Genomic DNA, 22,886 nt, shown 5'->3' on the forward strand with positions numbered 1-22,886 from the left:
CAGGTGAAGTTTGCACCTGCCCCGTGGAATTATGGCCGTGAGAGGCCTTGAAGGATGTGTTGTTGGCAACACTTTAAGCAAACCCCTAGCTGATAGGACATATTGAAACTGCTGCAGGTTGCAACTGATACTTGTCCCCGGGAAACATCCTTTACAACGCAACTTTTACCAAGCAGTGCCTTTACATCGCAACTTTTACAACGCAAACCATTACAAAGCATTGCGCTGGGGGGTGCTCTACGATAGGGAATAGATTTAATTTACTATCCAACACCTTCTCTACTATCCAGGGGGGCTGGAGTTGGAATAGTAAATTAAACTATTCACTATCCAGCACCCCTCAACACTATGCGTTGTAAAGGCATGCGTTGTAAAACTTGCAATGTAAAAGCATGCGTGGTAAAAGCATGCGTTGTAATGTCATACATCCCTTGTCCCCAGCAACAGCAGCCTGGAAATCCCAAAGCTACTTTCATTTTCAGTCCTGCTTCCTCTGTTCCTTGTGCTCCCCGTTGCAGCCTAACCTCAGGGGTCGCACGGACAGTGCCAGCGGTCACAGGGAGCAAACCCTTACATGCAAATAGACCTCATCCAGGTAGGAGTCTCCCACATTTTCAAGCCAAAAATTGCCTTATTTTGTCTGTCTCCGGCATGAAATTGCCTCTGCTTGAATTGAAGTCAATTATTGAAATACATTTTCCAGATTCGTTTTTTAAAAATCTCTCCACTTTCCTTTTCTAAAATGTTGGCATGTATGCAAAACAAGGGTCGCAACTGTGACCCCTGGTGACCCCTAAATTACATTCATCGATACCAATTAAATCCATATGCCCATGCATAGCGTATCCAAGATAATCGTTGCAGTGGGCAAGTATATTTAGCTGACTGGTGAAGAGGTAAACAGGTGTGGTGTGGAGGATCTGCAAATTTAATGATTGACATGGCACTGTGCAATGGGGAGTCTGTGTGTGTCTTTGTGTACACAATATCTCTTCCAAGATGGATTCATGGGGTAATGAATCCATTCAGCATTAGGGACACGTCACAGAAAACTTCTGGACTCTATGGGCTCACTGACGAGCAGTAGTGAGGACCCCAGTGACATTGCAGGCAGCTCGTTTCTTGTGGTTTTGTGTCCCTTTCCAGACCTCCTCCTACCGGCTCCCCTTGAAGACGTGTCCAGGGTGGTGTCCACAGGCATGTCAGTGTGGTCCTCCTCCTACCTGCTCCCCTTGAAGAGGTCACTGGGATGGTGTCCATAGCCAGGGTGGGCCCTTCTCCTACCAGCACCCCTTGAAGAGGTCACTGGGACGGTGTCCACAGCCCTCCTCCTACCGGCTCCCATTGAAGAGGTGTCTGGAGCGCAGTCCACAGGCATGACAGGATGGGCCCTCCTCCTACCGGCTCTCCTTGAAGACATATCTGGGGCGGTGTCCACATGCATTTCAGGGTAGGCCATCTTCCTACCAGCTCATCTAATGTGTCTGGGAGGGGTGTCAACAGGCATGCCAGGGTGCGCCCTCCACCTACCGGCTCCCCTTGAAGAGGTGCCTGGGGCGGTGTGCACAGGCATGCCAGGGTGGGCCCTCCTCCAACCGGCTCCCCATGAAGAGGTGTCTGGGGCAGTGTGCACAGGCATGCCAGGGTGGGCCCTCCTCCTACCTGTGCCCTTTGAAGAGTTGTGTCTGGGGTGGTGTCCACAACCATGGTTGGCCCTCCTCCTACCGGCTCCCCTTGAAGAGGTGTCTGGGGCGGTGTCCACAACCATGTTTGTTCCTCCTCCTACTGGCTCCCCTGAGGTGTTTCGGGCGGTGTCCACAGCCAGGGTTGTCCCTCCTCCTACCGGCTTCCTTTGAAATGCTGTCTGGGGTGGTGTCCACAGCCAGGGTTGTCCCTCCTCCTACCGGCTTCCTTTGAAATGCTGTCTGGGGTGGTGTCCACAGCCAGGGTGGGCCCTCCTCCTACCAGCACCCCTTGAAGAGGTCACTGGGATGGTGTCCACAGCCAGGGTGGGCCCTCCTCCTACGGGCTCCCATTGAAGAGGTGTCTGGAGCGCAGTCCACAGGCATGACAGGATGGGCCCTCCTCCTACCGGCTCTCCTTGAGGACATATCTGGGGCGGTGTCCACATGCATTTCAGGGTGGGCCATCTTCCTACCAGCTCATCTAATGTGTCTGGGAGGGGTGTCAACAGGCATGCCAGGGTGCGCCCTCCACCTACCGGCTCCCCTTGAAGAGGTGCCTGGGGCGGTGTGCACAGGCATGCCAGGGTGGGCCCTCCTCCAACCGGCTCCCCATGAAGAGGTGTCTGGGGCAGTGTGCACAGGCATGCCAGGGTGGGCCCTCCTCCTACCTGTGCCCTTTGAAGAGTTGTGTCTGGGGTGGTGTCCACAACCATGGTTGGCCCTCCTCCTACCGGCTCCCCTTGAAGAGGTGTCTGGGGCGGTGTCCACAACCATGTTTGTTCCTCCTCCTACTGGCTCCCCTGAGGTGTTTCGGGCGGTGTCCACAGCCAGGGTTGTCCCTCCTCCTACCGGCTTCCTTTGAAATGCTGTCTGGGGTGGTGTCCACAGCCAGGGTTGTCCCTCCTCCTACCGGCTTCCTTTGAAATGCTGTCTGGGGTGGTGTCCACAGCCAGGGTGCGCCCTCCTCCTACCAGTTCCCCTGGGATGTCTGCAGCGGTATCCACAGGCATGCCAGGGTGGCCCCTCCTCCAACCGGCTTCCCTTGAAATGATGTCTGGGGCGGTTTCCACAGCCAGTGTGGGCTCTCCTCTTCCCTGTTAGCAGCTTAGAGGGTCCTTTCGTTGGTTTGCAACGGATATCTGCACAAAGTTCTTTAATGAAATGGACGACAGCAGAGGTTTGGGTCATCATATCACAAACAGGCTAACACTGAGGCCTTACTGTACCCTCATCCTAAGCTCTGCTTGGTTGAAATTAATGAAATGAAATTGGGTTTTTTAGAGCGCACTTCTACCCTGAGGCCTCGTAGCACTAGGTTGCAGACCACTTTAGGAGAAGTTTCTCTCTTTCTGTGTTCTTTAAACTGTCACAGTAACAAAAAGCTTCATTGAATATGTATCTCATAAGCAAACTGGGATCGGGCAACAAAGTGAGGCACATTTGCGCATTTTGTCTGTTGGATTGCAGTGAAAACGTGTGCAATAATCAGGGTGAAAAATGCAAATTTGTGAAAGCTGCATTCAACCTTAATGTTTCCCATTTCTGCCCACAGATAAAAAGAGAAAGATTCTCAGGCTTGGCTGTATGTATGGCATAAGAGTGAATGGGTGAAACTCACAAAGCCTGCTGCGGAATTTCAGAATTATCAAGAAATAGGGATCTAAGATTGGTCCTGAGGAATGCCACTTGACTCGGATGGGCAAAAGAAGTGGCTGAAACATGTAGAACAATAGATGCTGGAGTGACTAATTTTCTCCATAAGCATCACTTTTGTTTTTAATTGTGCCAGGGGTTCTCCGAATAAAGAGCACTTACAGAAGTAGCCACTAGGCATTTCTAAACTTAGATCCCGTCTCCCCAGAAGCGCTCCCTTGAGGCTCAAGGTACAAACCATCCAGATACAGAGAGTATCTGAAGGAGAACTCGATGATGAAGCATGCCACCAGAATACCTAGAGGGTGAGAGTCCTTTTAAAACAACAAGAAATGAATTTCCGGGTCAGTTTAATGAGACAGTGAAACAGTGAGAGGGAGCTGTCTCCCTTTTTGGTGTTTGTAGGTACAAAGGAAACATTCAATCAATTATAATTGTTACAGTTGTGGACTCTCGGCAACATACGTTGCAACCCTTTAGAATCAATTAAAGGGCCTTCATCAGGACAAACATAACTCAGATGCGAAGTCTATCTTAACTTTTGTAAATTATTTACTTACTGGCTGAGGGCCTAATTACGAGTTGCCTGGTGCTTAAAAGGGGAGATACCAGAATATAAATTTGGAGCAGTATCCTTCCCCCAACCTCCAGGTATTACAAGTCTAAAGCCCTGGAATTGGGGATAGCTATGCAGATCCAAGATTATTGGGTCCTTTTCCTTTTCTATATGGTTATGCATGGTTACGTAGAATTGTCTTTTCCATTTACCATCTTCTCTAAGCAGGTGATACATAGGTGTAGGGCCAATGCGTATCACGGAGAGAGGTTCAGGGGGTCAGGAAGGTACCAGGATCAGGGCAGTTTCATGGCTGCTGGAGCGAAGCGTTGCTTGTTTCTACCATGTGGTAGGATGTGGTCAGGTGTGGTACATCTGTGCCAACTACCTGTCTCACAGCAAAGGCTGGTGTTACCTGGTCCAGATGCCCACCTGGTAAAGCTAGGTCTAGTGTACCTGCATATGGTAACTGTGGTTGTGGAAACGCCTGCACCTCAGTCTCATCCACAGCAGATTTTCCCCAAGGACACTGCTCTGGCTGACTCAAAATGAGTGTCTAAATGTGTATTGAATTATTATCTTTACTGATAAAGAAAATGTTTGTTATGGATTTGAGACCTGTTAGCTTGATGTATCTCAAAAGCGACTACATGTGTGGAGTATAGTTTTCAGCTCAAATTAAACCCCACAAAGACTGAGCTTGTGCTGGTGGGTGGATCCGCCAACCCATGGAATGACAGCTTTTGGCCCCTATCACTTGGGATCCCCCCTCGTCCTGTCAATTCTGTGAAGAGCCTTGGCGTAGTCATCTGGTGATTTATCTATGAGGTCTCAGATTAGTGCTGTAACATCATCCTGCTTCTTCCACCTGTGTAGGATACGCAAAATCAGTAGATTCCTCACCAGAGATGCACTCATCCTTGTCATCTTGGCTCTTGTAATTTCTAGAGTTGACTTTGCTAACACTCTGTACGCAGGAATTCCCGCCTACCACCTTCACAGGCTGCAGCTGGTGCAAAACCAGGCTGCTCGCTTAGTATACCATCAGCCTAAGCATCAGCACGTCTCGCCGCTATTACGGAGCCTCCATTGGCTCCCGGTGGCCAAACGCTGCACCTTTAAACTTGGCTGTACGATATTCAAAGCCCTTTCTAACCTTGCGCCTGCCTTCATTTCTTCTAGCTTGAAGCGATACACACCCACGAGAGACCATCGCTCTACCTCCCATAACCTTCTGCTTATCCCTAAAATTAAACGTAAAAAACATGGCGGCCTCTGCTTCTCTTTTCTGGCCCCCAAATTTTGGAACTCCCTCCCGCCCTCTTTCCGTCACTGCCCTACCTACGACTGCTTCCGTAGGACATTGAAGACATTTGTTTTTCAGTTAGCATTTGAGTAAACCCCTGCCCTTGCCCTCCGCATTTGTTATGAGCGCCATGAAACCGTTCCGGTGAACGTGCGCGGTATAAAATATTTTAACATAACATAACATAACATAACATAACATAACATAACATAACATAACATAACACACTGACAGTACACAAACGAACAGACATCCACTTTCTGAGCAAATTCTACAATAAATTATCCATTGTGCTTTTGAAATCTGCTTATGTCACATTCGCACAAAACAACAGGTAGCACAACTGCCCCTTGGATTTATCACAGATGGAACTAAAGTGCGGGAAGGTGGCATCCCCAGACATAGTCCATAGTGGCCAATGGCTGAAGAGACACTTCCCGCATGAATGCTTCTGCTCAGTCTCTGGATTACTAGTGTAGATGTCCATCATGAGTGTGGAGGTGACACTGGAGATGGGGCCTGGTGTGGGGGGGGGGTATGGGTGTTGTTACCCTCCTTTGGAGCCGCGCTTTCTTCTCACAATCCACTCTTGTCTCCCCAGGGATCAGCGTGTTCCAGTCCTGCAATGAGTTTGAGATCCTCAACGCAGACAGCCAGAAGATCTTCCATGCTGTAGAGGAAACTGAGTGCTGTGGCCCCCGGCTGGACGTCAGAGTGTACGACAACTCCCAGTGTCACGTGCTGCACCTCCTCCTTCCCGACCATTGCTGCAACTTGACTGATGAGGTAAGTTACCAGCCCAGATGCCTGCTGTGGTAGAGGCAGAACTCCAGGCTCATCACCCAAAATACATTTGCCAAGATTTATCCCTTTGTGTGTAAACAGTGACATCTAGTTTTGTCAAAACAGCAGAATATGGTGATGAGCGCCCGAGGGGCCCTTTTGCCAGCACTATAGGCGTACCTGTATAAGACCATGAGATGGTATCATTTACCTCCAAGGAAGCCGCCGACAGCACATGCGCAACAGGAACATGGGGGAGTAAGACCCACAACAATGCTAGGAACATGGAAGACTCTTCCCTTTAAGTAGAATTGCGGGGGCTGCACGAGGTGACTTATGCACACTCGGAAACAGCCATTACAGCGCGGTCATAACCACATGTGACGGTCACCGCAAAGCCATTACCACGCATGCCTTTACCACGCATGCCTTTACCACGCATGCTTTTATGACGAGTATGCATTTACCACGCATGATAAAGGCATAAGCGTGGTAATGGCTTTGTGGTGACGGTCACGCATGATTATGACTGTGTCGTAATGGCTGTGGATTAAGTAATTAGACACCGTGGTGTCTGAGGCAGGAAATCTCATGGTGTGTGAAAGGTAAATTAAGAATGACAGCGGAAAACTAAAAAAATGGCAGAGGTCGGCGTATATAAGCCTGGTTTGGCGCACAAGGTAACACAACGGAAAAAAATATATAATATAATTATATTATTATATTATGATTATTAAAATATTATCGTGTTGCAGCGGATGAGCCCCATGGACCGGGAGAACAAAGCGGCAATTAAGTACCTGCAATGAGGAGAGGGTGGATTGGCGAACATGAAGCTCATAAGAGTAGCGTGGTCTTGGAAACGAGGCTGCGCATGCGCAGACACTACAAATGGTGATGAAAGACAACCGGAAACGAAGGGTATTGGAGGTGTGGCCATGGTACAGAGAGGAGCACACCAGGAACTGCGGGGTATGTCACTGTGACGGATAAGCGATAAGTGGTAGGTGAATCGGCATGAGAGGGGAGTATGAGTGCGAGAGTGCATGATTGCTAAATAAACTGAAATGTTGGCACGGAGCCCAAGAGCTGAACTGAGTGAAAGTTCCAGCGCTATAGGTAGTTATACACATACCAAAAAATAAAAGTGTGCATGAAGTGGTATGCGTGGTTAGTGTAAGCTTTGTAATGGAACTTTAAAAGGTTCCGGAAGCATGTGTGATGAAATGGTATGCGTGGTAATGGGATGCGTGGTAGTGAGTCATGCTTAGTAGTGGACGCGTTCTAAATGCATGTGTGATGAATGCGTGCGTTGTTATATCTTACATTCTGAACACCAAGACAATGCATATATAAATTAAGTGACGTCAAATAAAAGTACATGGACTTGAGTGAAGTTGTAAGTCCGAATATTACGTACTAAAACTTTGTTTTACAATAATTATGTATCCAGAACATTTGCTACCACAATACAGCGAAGGTCAATTTATATAGATTAGTATGGATTTACTGATGGTAACTTCGTATCTATGTATCCTGAGGATATATTTTACACAGTATTCTGGTAGAATACATGGACATCCATTAGTCAAAATGCCAGGAGGAGCAGAATTGACATTACATACCCTTTGACCTTAATGACATCACAGGAAATTATCCTTGATCCTGATTTTTTATCTAGGAAGTCATGTGACATGTCCTTAACCATGATGACAACACAATAATTGACACTGGTGAAGTTCCATTATAACTGCATGATTAATATGATACCACAATACAGACAAAGGTGTATTTTAGTGAATATGTTGTGCCCATTATATGAGATGGCATTAGCTCAGGCTGCGAGAAACTGCCTTTAGCGCCAGAAGGGGTAGAGCAGGACGCATGTTAGAAAGACACGTTCACTGTGCCCTGCTGCCACAAAGAGGCTGCTATAAATACAAGAACATCAACCACGAGAGGAAGTTACATCCTATTGATTAGATAAACTAACTAACGTGACTCTTGACACTTGATTATAGGGACACATCTTCTAGATTCATGGTACAGCGGAGAACCCCTTAATGCCCCTCAATGCTGCGGATGTAAAAATAAAATAGCACAATTGCAATTCAATTACTTACACACCAGGCAAGAGCATTCATGAACAAAGAATGATGAAGTAAAATGTAAATTTATAGGGTTGACTGTCTAATAATGAAGCCTGTAGCAGACCCCATTGAAAGGATCAGGGGAGAGGGGCATTGAAGACTATGGAGAAGGTAAGCATGGACATAAAAATGCTAGTGTTACGGTTCCTGGGCTGTGAGAGGCAGAAGGAGCAAAACCAAAGGGGTTGATGGGCGGAGCGTTTGAGCAATGCAAACACTCACCCCCAGTCAACTGATCTGGGTTTAATCCATCATCATTCTTTAGCTCACTCCGCCACCCCAGTTCAGACATGGCCTTATGCAAATCAGTCTGACCCTGTGCCTCATGGGAACAGTCCGGCCCGAACTGCCAAGCCATGTCTTCCCTGGACCGGAAACAAGCATCCTGGGATCGGTTTCGGGTTCATAACCCTCTTCAGCCAGGCTAGCTTGAATCAGTGCAAAGTGAGCACCAGACTCATGTCTGGGCAGAGGGAGCACAGTGTGTAGCTCATTGGGGAGGAGCAGGCAAGTGAGTACCGCTGGCAGCTGGGCAGAGGACGCTGAGCTGAAATGAATCAAGCGATGTGCAACCCAGGCAGGGCATGGATTGAGAGGGTGCAGAGTGTCTCATCTGGAGGGCGGGGGTGTGAGGAGTGCTCCAGACTCCGGGTACTGGGTTGTGTGCAGGGGGGGTTAAGAGTGGGATCGATGGAAAGCGACCCCCAACTACCAACGGTACAGCTGCAGTTACTCCAAGGGGTTAGTGAAAGCAGAGGTGACTGTAGAGTTGGGAGAAGTGTGGAAGTCAGCACAGACCCCCCCCAACTATCATTGCGACTGAGTCAAAAAGCGAAGCTGGTACAGAGGTGGGGGAGAAAAGTAAAAATAAGTCTGGAACTTTAATTAAAAATCAATATCAGTTTCGTTCTCTTCCGGAGGGCAAGAGTAAAGCAAGGGGAGGTAAGGGAGCAGGAAGCAGCAAGCAGTTGGATGGTGTAGAGTCAGTAGTAATTTCTCCCAAAAGGAAGGCACCAACGTTAGGAGGAAAGCTCAGACGCTGTGGCCCCAAGGGGGCACGTGTGCCTGTTAAACCTGTACCCTCCCTGAGATCCTACTTTAAAATAATACTGCAGGTTGAAAGTGCACAGGAAAAGGAGAATAAGACTCAAAATAAGCCGTCTAATAAGCCACAAACCCCTTTGCTTCCCCTGAGAATCGATTTGCTCCACCTGCAGAGCTTATTCAGGGCACAGAATGTCAGAGCGTAGAGTCACAAGTGGAAATCTCAAGTCATGAAACAACTCCCAATTCTAGTTTCTCCAGCCAAATGCGGGTCGTTGGGCCATCTGCTCAGGGGGAGAACCCCAAGCAAAGTGAGAATTCTATTTCCCGTAACGGAGGGAATGGATCCAATGGAGGCGATAAGAGTGAATATTTAATCTAGAAAATGTTTCTAGCCTTACGACAAGATATTCTCATGAAATTCGAGATATCGGAAATGAATCAAAAGGGGATTCACGACAAATGCGAGGTTCTGGAGGAGAAGTGTGATGATCTTGCACAACGTACCTGCATACTAGAAGGGGAAATTAAAGTCTTAACAGCAGTGGTGAAGAGTAACTCTAAAGATATAGAGACCCTAAAGAAGCAGAATCAAGCATTGCAAGATGACCTGGAAAGGCTTGAAACCCAAGTCCGATGAAACAACCTAAGATTTCTCAAAATACCTGTGGGGGCTGAGAAAGGGGGTGTTAAGGCCTTTGTTTGTGGTCTCCTGAGGGAGGAGGTTTTAAAGGACAGGCCAGATATTGATTGGGAGAAGGAGATCCAAAGGGGCCATAGGGACCCCTTCAGGTTAAACCCGGATCGGAAAACCCCTAGAAAAATTCTGATTAACTTTTTAACTTTTTCTGTAAAAGAGTTAGTATTAGAGCAGGTCCTGAAGGGGGATCCTTAAATCATGATGGGTTCTCATATCAAATCAGGTCTCACCTGGGTAAGAGGACTGCCCAGAGGCAGTGGGAGCTGGGTTCCAGAATGAATGAGTTGCGGAGCAAGTGTGCCCAGGTTCAGCTAAAATTTCCAGCCATGTTAAAAATCATGTGGTGAAATAAAATGTATAACAGAAAAAGTGGATACTTTTTTAGCACAGATGACTTGATAAGATATGATAAGAGGAATGTTTGAGACTATAGCTGATTTTTGATATTAGAATATGGGCCCCTTGAGGAATTTGTATGATGGTATAGATGAAGGCTATATATATGCTGGTTTGCGTTCTTTCTTTTTTTTTTGTACAGTCTTATTTTTACGGTCTTGTTGAGTCATGTTGAGTCTCTTCTCTGGGAGGGATGGGGGCAATCATAAAGGGCAGAGTGTATCGCCCTAGGATTGGAATGGGGGTTTCCCGGGGGGATGAGGGATGGGGGGGCACTGGGTGTAGGGAGCAGTGGGAGAAAAATAAAAAAACAGTCCTCATTTGCTATTGTATTAAAGGGGTAGTGATAGGAGTTGGTCATATTATGGGCCGGAGCCAAGTTCGTAGGGTAAGAATGATTAACATGCATTTTAGAGAACGGGCAAGCTAAAAGTTGTTAATTTTTTAACTTGGAATGTGATCGGGTTGAGATTTAGGAGGAAAGTGTCTAGGATCATTGAAACTCTTAAAGATAGTACTGTCCAAATCATCTTATTACAGGAAACACATCTTGAGAGTATTGAATGTAGACAGAGCTTTAATAAGTGTAGTTGGATTCAAGAGATAGTATGTTTTGATCAGAGAGGGAGTACTATAGGAGTTGCCATAATCATCAAAAGTAATAATGGGATAAGATTAATTAAATCTGCAACTGACTGTTCAGGTAGATGGCTAGTGCCGACCCATGTGATCGAAAAACAGCCCCTTAGTGTGCGCAGTATACTATGGTCCAAACAATGATAACCCTGAGGCCTTAATTAAGATGGAATCCTGCCTATTAAAGACAGCAGCACCCATTGTGATGGGAGGAGATTTTAACTTAGTCATGGATAAAGAATTAGATAGGACTTCAAAAGTAAAATATACCAATCCCCCTAGAACATTCTCTAGGCTGAAAAGTATGATGAAAGGGTTTAATTTGATTGATATTTGGCGGACTAAGTGGAGGGAGGTGAGGGAATTTACTTTTTATAGTATAAAATACAGGCACAACTCCCGGATTGATTATTTTTTATTAGATTTAGAGTTGTGTGGAGATGCAACTGAGGTAGTACACACCCCTGTGATAATGTTGGATCACTCCGCTGTCATTCTGGCACCGACGATACAACAAAGGGAGGGACAGGGAAGATGGACGGTAGACAGGACTATCTTTCTAGATGAGGGGGTAGTTGTAGATCTAAGAGAAAAATCTGAGACATATTTCCAGGCAAATATAGGATCGGCTGAATGCCAAGTAGTCTGGGAAGCGTATAAGGCCTACTTAAGGGGGGGAGATAAGATTTATAATGGTAGGAAAAACAAGGGACGAGAGGTGAGAGGTCGAGCAAAAGTTGGAAGAGATTAAGGCAAAGGAAAGGGAACTACAGGGAGCCTCTATGGAGGACATGGATAAAGATTCTGCCCTGAGTAAAGAACTAGAGGGGCTGCAAGCAGTATTTCAAGGGAAGATGGATAAGAAAGCATTGGATAAGTGGAAAGCTAGTAAACTCAGGCATTTTGCCTACAGATAAAAGTGTAGTTCTTTACTAGCCTGGAAGGCTAAGCGGGACAGAGCAAGAAATACGACCCAAGAGTTAATCAGTAGAAACACAGGAAAATTACTTTATGCAAATGTTGATATATGTGTAGAGGTCGGTCATTTTATGAGAGATTTGTATAGAGAGGATATCCAACCCAACATGATGCTATAGCTGAATGGTTAAGAACAACTTTTCTCCCTCAGCTAACTAATGCACAACAGAAATCTTTAGAAGGAGAAATTACGGAGGGAGAGATTAGAGCCCAGTGCAAGAGAATGGCAAAGGGGAAGGCTGCAGGGCAGGATGGCCTTCCAGCAGAGGTCTTCTTATCTATTTTTGATACAGTAAATCCAGTTTTAAAGGTTTTGTTCAATGCGATTTACATTGGTGGGGAAAACTCTTCTCAATCTTGGTCTGAGGCCATAGTGACTTTAATTTTAAAACCAAAAAAAGAACCAAGAAGAGTTGATTCGTACATACCAATTTCACTATTGAACTTGGACTACAAGATATTTTCGGGTGTTATAGCAGCTCGAGTATCTAAAGTAATAAAACAGGTCATCCACCCCAATCAAACTGGATTTATTCCTGGGAAACAACTCAAAGATTTAACTTTTCAGTTGACTGGAGTTGTAGATATAGCGGAGACCCGGAAAGTACCTCTCACCGTAGTAGTAGTCGACGCAGCAAAAACGTTCGAGCCGGTGCATTAGGCATACTTATGGGAGTCTCTACGTAGTTTTCGATTTCCACAAAACCTGGTTATGCTGTGCAAAAGTTGTATTCTAGTCCAAAGTCTAGGGTTCTAGTGAACGGTGAGCTTTCTGACTGGTTTTATATTTTTAGAGGGACAAGGCAGGGTTGCACTCTGTCCCCGCTTCCTTTTAATTTTTATATAGAGGCTATTGCGAATTTGATTAGAGCAGATACCACTATACTTCCCTTTAGATAAAATAGGTTTGTGGTCAAATTAGCACTGTATGCAGACAATCTACTGCTGTATACATCAAATCCGCAGAATGCAATCCCTAACTTAATGAGGACGGCAGAGATATTTGGTCAGGTATCGGGATATAAAATAAATGTAGATAAAACTGAGATAATGGAATGGAATCAGGAAATACAGAACCATGGGTTAAAGTTCAAATGCGATACCTTGGGATTTTAATTACACAAAGGGTTGAAGATATCACAAAAGTTAATTGGAAAAAAAACAGTCAGGAAGTAGCAGGACTATTGCCAAAGTGGGAAAATCTTCCCTTAAATATATATGGTTGGTCAATTTAATAAAAATGATTATTCTCCCAAAAATCACTTTCCTTTTTAATTCTATCCAGTTAATTTTTAAGAAAGAAGATATAGCAAATCTTCAGGGTAAAATAGGTAGGTTCATTTGGGCATCAAAAGGGGCTAGGATTTCCTGGAAGAAGCTGAGGAGAAGATGAGAAGTGGGTGGTTTGGCACTTCCAGATTTGGTTGCATACAGTTACGCTTTTCTTTTTTTAAAAGTGCATATGTTGGCAAATAAGATTGATAAGTCTTCTATAGGCTTACTTTTTGAAGCCATGTTGGAGGATATTCTGCATGGGCAACAACATTTTCTTTTTAAATTTGGACACCATAAGGGGCCGATTAGGATGGGGGACGGATTGCCTCCGCCAGGCCGGCGGTAGCCACCACCGGCCCGGCGGAGGCAATCCGTCCACCATCCTCACAGAAATTACCCCCCGCCACATTAGGATGGCTGGGGGGTCCGCGGCGGATAGCAAAAAAAGTGCATACATATGGTGGCGGTGTCTGCGAGACACCGCCAGCCATATTATGATGCCGGCGGTCCTATGCCTTTCCACAGCGGCATTGCCACCGTGGAAAGGCATACAGTCTTTGCTTTGGGGACCCGTTGCGGTCCCCCAGGGTGAGGGAGGGGTACATATGGTACCCCCCTGCGTTTCAAAGTACAACATGGCAGGCACCGCGCGGTGCCTGTCATGTTGTGCTTTGAAACGCACAACATGCATTTTTAGCATTGCGGTAGGTGGTGCTTTCAGCACCACCCGCCTCAATTTTAAAAATGCGGGATGCACCCGCCACTATGGCGGGTGCATCCTGATTTGAGGCACGGGACCTCCGCCCCTGTGGTGGAAGGTCCCTTCCTCTGACAGGATGGCGGACGTACAAAACGACCCCTAAGTATTTGAAAAAAGTAAGATTAAGGGTATTGAAGGCTGCATTGAGTATGTGGTAGTATGTGCAGAAAATTTTGAAATTTCCCTTTTATTCAAGCTGGATCACTGACATAATATAGAATACCAAAATTCTTACCATAATTTCGTTAACAAAATATAGAATTAAAAAAAATCGAAATCCTATCTACAAATAGGTAAGTACAAAAATATTGAATCAAAAATATCGTTGTAAAAAATATAGTTAGTCAAAACATCGATTTTTTTTAATCGTCTTAAAAGTAATTTAAAATTAATGAAATATCAAATATAATTAACTAAACATACCTAAAAATACCTATATTACCTTAAAGTTAATAAATAATTAATTTAAGTAAAACAAAGAAACATACCATTTTATTTTTTAAATACATATATATATTAACGTAATATTAATAAAAAATATACAATATTTTTACCGTAGGATAGCTGGAGGGTAAAATTTACTATTACCACTCCAGTAAAAGCAACAATAGGGAAAGCGTTGGATAGCGTAGGGGTAAAAATTACTATTTCCACTTCAGTGAGTGCAACAGTAGGGAAAGCGTTGGATAGCAGGAGGGTAAAAATTACTATTCCCACTCCAGAGAGTGCAACAGTAGGGAAAGCCTTGGATAGCGGGAGGGTAAAACTGACTATTCCCACTCCAGAGAGTGCAACAGTAGGGAAAGCGATAGATAGTGTAGGGGTAAAAATTACTATTCCCACTCCAGTGAGTTTAACAGTAGGGAAAGTAATGATTTAATATATTAATAAAAATAAATTACATATCAATACCAATAAAACATTAATTAAAATTAATTACCAATCTAATATTATGTAATAATTAATTAATTAGAAATACAAATAAATATTAGTTATTAGAAATTAATTATCAATTCATAATTAGTTAACAACGAATTATTTTTCAAAAACAAAAACTAATTAATAATAAAAATTAATACCAATTAATTAACAGTAAATTAATTATCAATACACAAAAAGTTTTTTTAATATGTAATTAATTACAATTACATTACTTCCCACCCTATTCCCCTATAAACCCACAACCCACTACGGAAAATACAATAATACAATATTTATCAATTAATAAAAATTAATTACCAATTAAAAATTAATTACCAATAATTTCAAAATGAATACCAATAAATAAATAAAAATATTTAATTAATTACAATTAAATTACTTCCCACCCTATTCCCCTATAAACCCACAACCCGCTACAGAACTAAAAAGCAAAATTAAACTAAAAATAATTAAAAATTGCTAAAAATTAATATTTCATTTAATATAATTACATTACTTCCCACCCTATTCCCCATATAAACCCACAACCAGCTACAGAATTAAATTATGCAAAAATTGAAGAACATAAAATTCATTACTTTAAAAAAATTAAACATACATTACAAAAATAATATATACTTTTCACACATATACTAACATACAAAACACTTAAAAAATTCGATGTTATTAAAAATTCGATATATTTTAATGCCTATATTATAGACTTCGATATTTTGACTTCGATATTTTAACAATTGATATTACTTACCTTCAATTCGATATTTTTAACTATTATATTGTGTCCATTCGATATTTTGTCCATTCTATATTTTTACTTCGATATTATGTCCATTCTATTTATTTTTTTCGATATTAGGTCTAGTTACCATTCAAGGTATTCCCCAATATGGGATTCTCCTGGAACCCCACCGAATGTCTGAGGGATCAATTTAGTTTGCCTTTGAAATCAAGGGGCTTATAATATTGTGCTGATCTAAGGCAGGGATCAAATATGATAAGTTGGGATACCATTGATAATCTGTGTACGGGGCAGTTAATCACATTTAAATATTATCAGTTAGGTTCTTGGTGGGAAACACAGGACTGTGTGGAGGATGAAGAATCTAGTTTCAGTCAGGTGATGAGAATGGACTACTGGAAAGGAGAGATGTCATTTTGGTATTGGGCCTTCTGAGAAACGGATAATGAATTGGAAAATGAAATTACAAAAATGTGGGGGTTAGAGCTCGGAGAAGAAGATCTGATGAAAGTGTGGCGGGACTCCTATGGCATATTGCGAACAGTAGTTAAACCTGCAACACTTAAAAGGAATCACCTGTTTACCACCTACAGAGTGTATTGGTCTCCTGCAAAATTGACTGAGATTACATGTAACCCATATAACTGCCCTAGATGTATGCTGTCAGCAGCAGATGATATCCATTTATCTATGTCATACCCAAAAATATCTTCCTTTTGGAACACATTTTGTGACTTTATTAGGGAAACAACAGGAATGCATATTAAGATTTCTACTAGTCTAATTTTTTTGGGATTAAGTTTGGAGGAAGATGCACAGCCTGCAATGTGTAACAAAACATTTCTGTTTTATGTGATTCTCTTGGCCCGGCGGGAGATATGCAGGCTGTGGAAGTCCGGAAACCCATCTTTATTCATAGAGTGCCTCAGAAATAAAATTTAAACCAGTGAGTCGGATATGGCATGTGACCCCATGAGCGAGAGGAAAGTTTGGGCTCCGTTGATGAGGTAGAGAGAAAAGGAAACGTGAGTCCTATGATTAAATCCATCCTGCTGTGGGCTACCATAATCTCCTATGGGCGGTACCGGTCAGTGCAGGAGAGGGAAGCAGATACAGCGGAATGCTTGTGCGTCACTACCGAAGAACACCTCTATGGTCACCGGTTAAGTTTACCCCCCTTTTGTAAGACCTAGAGGGATCAGAGCACACCCGAACAAGTGTGTTGGCAAAATGAGGACAAAAAAAAAGAAAAATTCTAGTGTCACGATATCCTGAAAGACCAAGTACATGAGGTAAAGTACTTAAGCCTGACTGCGAGTGAAGATGTTCGGCCCACAACGCGAGGGGGCATGGTTTGATCTTGAAGGTAACCGTAGTTCTATAAATCATAAAGTTTCTGGATAGATCATCTTCACCACCAGCAGGTCCCACTCACTCTGGTTATCAAAATAGAACTTTAGGACTGGTCGTCCTATGTCCCAAATCTCCAAAGCACAGCACCGAGCATGCCAAACACTTCAGGGACGTTCCTTAGACCCTAGACAGAGCATTAGAGCAATCTTTAGGACTAGGCCCAAATGACCTGGCTATGGCAGTACAACACAACATTAGATGGCCAAAATCTCTTTTGACAAGGTTAGCTCTTCTTGCTGAAGTACCTGAGTAAATTACTTCATAGCACACTGGAGCTCTTCTGCAGTTCTCCTCTGTAGCTCATAGCAATCAAACCCTTCTGGGATGGTCTCCAGACACCAGACACCTGGCCCAGTACCACAACAGGGTGAAATTCTCTTGAAAAGAGCACAAGTATCCCACTAACCCATGGGACCAGGTGGAGGCTTTTTATTTCATTCCACATAAGCACAGCATGATTTAGAGTTCAAGGGAAAATCTTCCAAATTCTAGAGGAAACTCTAAAAAAGAAGTTCAATCTACAAGCTTGATTCCTCCCCTTGCAGTGGGTGGATTTCTTTCCTTATTTATAATTTCCTCCAAAATTTGAAGGATTTTCGGAGACTCCCGAACTCTAAATGAGGCCCACATTCTTCTTAGTCAGCAAGCGGGTCAGGCAGAGGTCAGCACCCAGGAGGCATCCTTTGGAGTTGCTCAATTAGCATATTTAGGGAGGTATTCCGTCTTACCGTAGGGCATAGGTCCATCTGGCCTTTTCTTTACTAGCCCATGCTGGTATATGATGAATGGAAATTTGTCATGAAAAGGATGCTCAGCTCCCTGGGGACTGATCCTAGCCTTGCTGAACAAGAGCCTATGAGTCGACTTCACACGTCTGTTCTGTCACCCTGGGTCTGTCTGCATCATTATATTTCTGTCCTCAGGGGATATGCAGTGCTCCTGGGCAAAGGATCATATTGCAAGCTCTAAACTTGTTTTAAGGGTTGGCATTTCTAAACAATTTCCCTTGAGTTGTGACTAAGGATTGGCCAATTCCATTTGGTTTCTGAGGTTCCCTTGAGCTGTGTTTGAGACCAAACTATAGGACTCAGAAATCTCGGCTTGCTGTCTGAAAATGAAATAAATAAGATTTTTAGAATACTTTTGAAACAATTTCAAACATACTTTAGACTTAATTTCACGGTCCTTTGGACCGGATCACTGATACAACATCAACTCTTATGGACTCTTATAACTTCGAACTACAAAAACATTGAGTCAACAATATTGTATACAAAAATATCAACACAATAAATAAATAACAGAAACATTGATAACAAAATATCATTTAGAAAAATCTCGATGGCAAAAATATCAACAACAAAAATAAACAGCACACAAATATCGATAACATTAAAATAAAATGTAACACATCAAAAGCATTGACCTAAACAATATCGACAACACAAACATCGATAAAATACATATAAACTATATCAAAAATAAAATTTAAACATAAAAATATACTATTTACAATAATATAATAAAATAACATATACAAAATATTTTAAATAAACAATACAAATATTTACAAAATTAATAAAATGAAATAAAACAAATGCACTAAAAATCCAAACACAAATAAATAGACATACAAAACAGCATTAAAAATATGTCACAACTACAGAAAATAAACAAACATAAATATATATCATATATAAAATATCACATTCATCTACATATATCTACATAAATAACAACAATAAACAAAATAAAAGCTAAAATTCAATAAGCATAATCAATTTTATATTATGCTATACAAATTAAAAGGTAACAGCAAACAAATTCAAAAAAGCTCTCTCAACCAATACATTTAAACTACAGCTACACAAACCAATAGAAAACTCTAATTAATGAATAAGCCCTATAAAAATAATCAATTAATTAACACAACATTTACTGTATAACGGAAAAAAAGAGGAAGAGAGAACCTTTGTGAGAGAGAACACAGAACAAAAAATAACTACACAAACAACTATTCCAAAAATCCCACAAAAAGGTAAGAACAAAACTTTATAACTAAGGGGGTCATTATGATTGCGAAAGGCCCGCCACCGCCAGCCGTGCGGTAGCGGCCTTCTGCCATCGGACCGTGATTTCCCCCGCCAAATTAGGATCCGACTGTGACAGTCGCAAAGACCTCCCGCCATGGATCTAACACCTTCCGTAAAATAATGGCAGTGCCTAGCAGGCACTGTCCCCCAAATTACAATGCTGCATCCCTGCCAGCCGGTGTATGGCGGTGGAACTGCTAGTCACATGCTGGCGGGGATTGGTTTTGGAGGGCCTGTTGCAGGCCCCCCTTGTGTTAGGGAGAGGTGTGGGCGCACTGGGGGGTACTTACGGAACCCCACAACATTTCACAGCACTAAGTGGCAGGCACTGTGTGCTGCCATCCACATAGTGCGGTGATCTGTTTCACCTTTCATCCTGCCTTCGTGTTTGGCGCCTGGTCGCCATCTTGGGGGTGGCGAGTAGCGAGTTGCCACTTGTTTGAGCGTTCTAGCGCTCACTAGGACCACAGGTGAGCCCTACTTAAGGTGAGCTTGGCAGTAGCTCGACCTTGGAGAAGGTAATAGCACGCACGCGCGCTATGCTGCTGGTATTACTATCTACAGCGCTGCTCATATTTTTAAAAAAAACGCTTTTGTATTTTAATTGTTCTAAATTGTATTTTCCCCTGATTTTAACTCGATCTTGCTGTGCCCTCATACTTGCACCTTAAATTGGGCCCCCCACCGCGCTTTTCGCGGATCTGTTTCACCTTTCATCCTGCCTTCGTGTTTGGCGCCTGGTCGCCATCTTGGGGGTGGCGAGTAGCGAGTTGCCACTTGTTTGAGCGTTCTAGCGCTCACTAGGACCACAGGTGAGCCCTACTTAATGCTCGCTTTCTGCGCGCAGCGGTGACGCGCAGCGGTAGCGCCGGACTCGCGCCGGAGTCAAGCCAGAGTCCTGCCCGTCTGCGCCCGTCAGCGTCCCGGAGGCGAGCGGAGCGGCGGGTGGGGCTCCTCCACCAGGGATGTGTCCTCCTGGGGTACCGGTGCTGCATTATTCTCCTGTGGAACTTCGCTCTTTTGACATTCTGGTCACAGGCTGTCGCACTGTCTTTCCCGGACGTCATCGCGGGAAATCCTGTTGCCCGGGCTGTGGCTGGCGCCCTAACCGCTCTCAGTTATCACGACCCAACTATAATATCCTTAGTGTGGGCTATCGCTGCATGCTACTAAACACCAGGTCAGCGGGTAAACATGCGCAAGACATTTTTGAGCTCTTAGATACAGTGAAGCCACTATGTCTTATGCTAACTGAGACGTGGTGGGGTGATTTCTCCAACCCTGATGTCGTTACGGCAATCCCGCCTGATTATAACATCTTCAGGAAGGATAGAGCTAAGGGAAGGGGGGGTGGAGTGGCTTTGGTGGTCAGGAAGGGCACCCCCTGTGTGATTTTGCCAGTGAAGGACATCCGAGGTTCGGAGACCCTCGCTTTTTCTATTACTCTGTCTCCACATCAATCTGTTAAGGGATTGCTCGTGTATAGACCCCCTGGCTCACCCGGCACGTTCTTTGAAGATCTGGACTCCGTGCTGTTGGGGCTGGCCCTGAAAGCGGAACATTGTATCATGGCAGGGGATTTTAATTTTCGGATGGATGATCCGTCCGACCCTGCTGCCATCAAACTTTCCGAGGCTATGACCCCGCTGGAACTGATCCCTTATCTGCAGGAGCCTACGCACGAGAAGGGGCACACTCTTGACCAGGTATTCTCATCTTCCCCTCTTGAGGAGATTGAGATTACACCAGTACTCTGGTCAGACCACATGCTTGCCAAATTTACGATCAAAGGCATAGCTAAACCGGTGGCTGCCCTGGCACAGCAACAGGGTCGTGTCCATAGAGCATATCATCGAGTGACCCCAGAGATGCTGGCCCAGGCTGCTGTGGATCACCCGTGTCCCCTCTCGGGCGATCTGGACAGGGATCTGGAGACCCTGCAAGAGTGGCTTCTAGACAGGCTAAATGATCTTGCCCCGGAATTGACACCACGCCTGACACCGAAACGGGTCTCTGCGCCTTGGTTTACCGCAGCACTGTCGGCTTCGCGGCAGCAGTGTAAGGTAGCCGAAAGAGCCTGGCGGGCACAATATGATACGGTAGCCAAGCTGACCTATAAGACGGTGGTCAAGGCCTATTACCGGGACATTCGCCTGGAAAAGAAAGCATATCTAGCTAGGAGAATAGAAGCTGCTTCCAACTCCTGCAAGGAGATTTTCTCCATTGTGAGAGAATTTATCTCCCCATGGTCTAACACCTCGGACGAAAAACCATCTGGCACCTGGGCTTCGGACCTTGCCGATTTCTTTACGAGCAAGATCCAACGCATACAGGATTCTTTCCCATCGCCTGGGCCCACGGGCCAGACTAATCCTGAGACCACCTTATCCCCGCGGGCTTGGCCAGGTGTGACGCTGAGTGTGTTTCCACCTGTCGTAATTGGCATGACCGCGTTAGCGATTAGCTGAAACTACACGTTTTCCTCCTTAACTTGGCTATATATGAAAATGCCATTTTGAATGTTGCGGCGGCCATCTTAGACCATAAGCGGCCTCGTGGCCGGCGTGCCCTTTAGTCCTTTGTCCGTACCACTGACCACTTCAGTCTGCCCAGCAACAGGCTATTTTTAGTACTGGTCAGCTTGCACATGCGCAGTCCCCACTGACCAGTTACCCTTCAGGAATGTGTGCCAAACTGACCAGCGGAGTTGTATCCCCTCCAATGAGCTGGCTGTGTTCCAAAACATGACCATATATGTACATGAATGTGTCCTAACTTGTGCCGCCTATCTTTTATTGCCCCAAAACTGTATATAAATCGGGGTCACACCAGTGTTCGGTGTGATACCTCTTGCATTACCGAAGGGTGCTGTATGAGTGTACCACCACCCCATGGGGTCTTAATAAACTTGTTCTTTGACTTTTACAGTTTCCGTGCCAACAGTTCTTGAGTGTAAGTGGGTTACCTTCGGAGCATGTAGGCCTTGGGAACCCTGATTACTACAAATTGGCGACCACGAAGAGACTCATCGGCGACTCGGATGCCCGAAGGAGAGGTCGTGACGAAGGCTTGGAAACTCGCCATGGACGCGCGCTGCCACTGAGTGACCCGAGTCTTGGCTCCCACGGTGTTTCTTCCTTTCCTTCCGATCTGACCTTCCAGGTGGCGCCGGTCTCCGACTGAGTTTTCGAGTGTCTGTGTTGCTGGGAAAGTGCCGTTTGGCTGATTTGATTACAAGACCTTGGCAGTTGGAATCTGGACATTTGAGAATTTGGGTAAGATTTGTGTTCGGTAAGGTAGTCTTCGGACGCTTACTGAAGTTCTATGATTTGTGTTCGGTAAGGTAGTCTTCGGACGCTTACTGAAGTTCTATGATTTGTGATCGGTAAGGTAGTCCTCGGACGCTTGCCGAAGTCCTACGGTCTATGATTTGATTTGAGTTAGCTAACGTTTGTGAATTTGTGATCTTTGAACTTATATGTGTAGTGCACTTCACATAGGCAGGCATGTAGAGATGTTTCTCTAACTTTGTTTTTTTCCTCTGAGCGGCACATTTGTGTGAAGTACTGTAAGTGCCATTTTTACGGTGTCACGCTTTCGTGATACTTTCTGAACATGCCTGTTTTCAGCACACTCCGAGGAATGTGCTGTCTTGGAAATGGTACCACAATTAGGTTAGCGGAAGCACAGCCGGCTCCCCCAGAGGGAACACCGAACAGGGAGATGTACATTAAATTTGGCCTTCCTCCTATTATGTACAGCAAATTATGGCATAAG

The 22,886-nt window shown here is 44.4% G+C and overlaps 1 protein-coding gene across 1 annotated transcript in view; it reads left to right on the plus strand.

Moving 5' to 3' along the window:
- Positions 1 to 22,886, plus strand: part of LOC147678712 (phospholipid scramblase 3-like) — a 119,318-nt gene that overhangs the window by 55,535 nt on the left and 40,897 nt on the right. Inside the window, exon 5 of the mRNA XM_086946166.1 lies at positions 5,802 to 5,986. Within this exon, the coding sequence (XP_086802292.1) occupies positions 5,802 to 5,986 (185 nt within the window). The remainder of the gene's footprint in view (positions 1 to 5,801; positions 5,987 to 22,886) is intronic.

This window comes from Lissotriton vulgaris, chromosome 12 (assembly GCF_964263255.1).
Source record: "Lissotriton vulgaris chromosome 12, aLisVul1.2, whole genome shotgun sequence".
NCBI lineage: Eukaryota > Metazoa > Chordata > Amphibia > Caudata > Salamandridae > Lissotriton > Lissotriton vulgaris.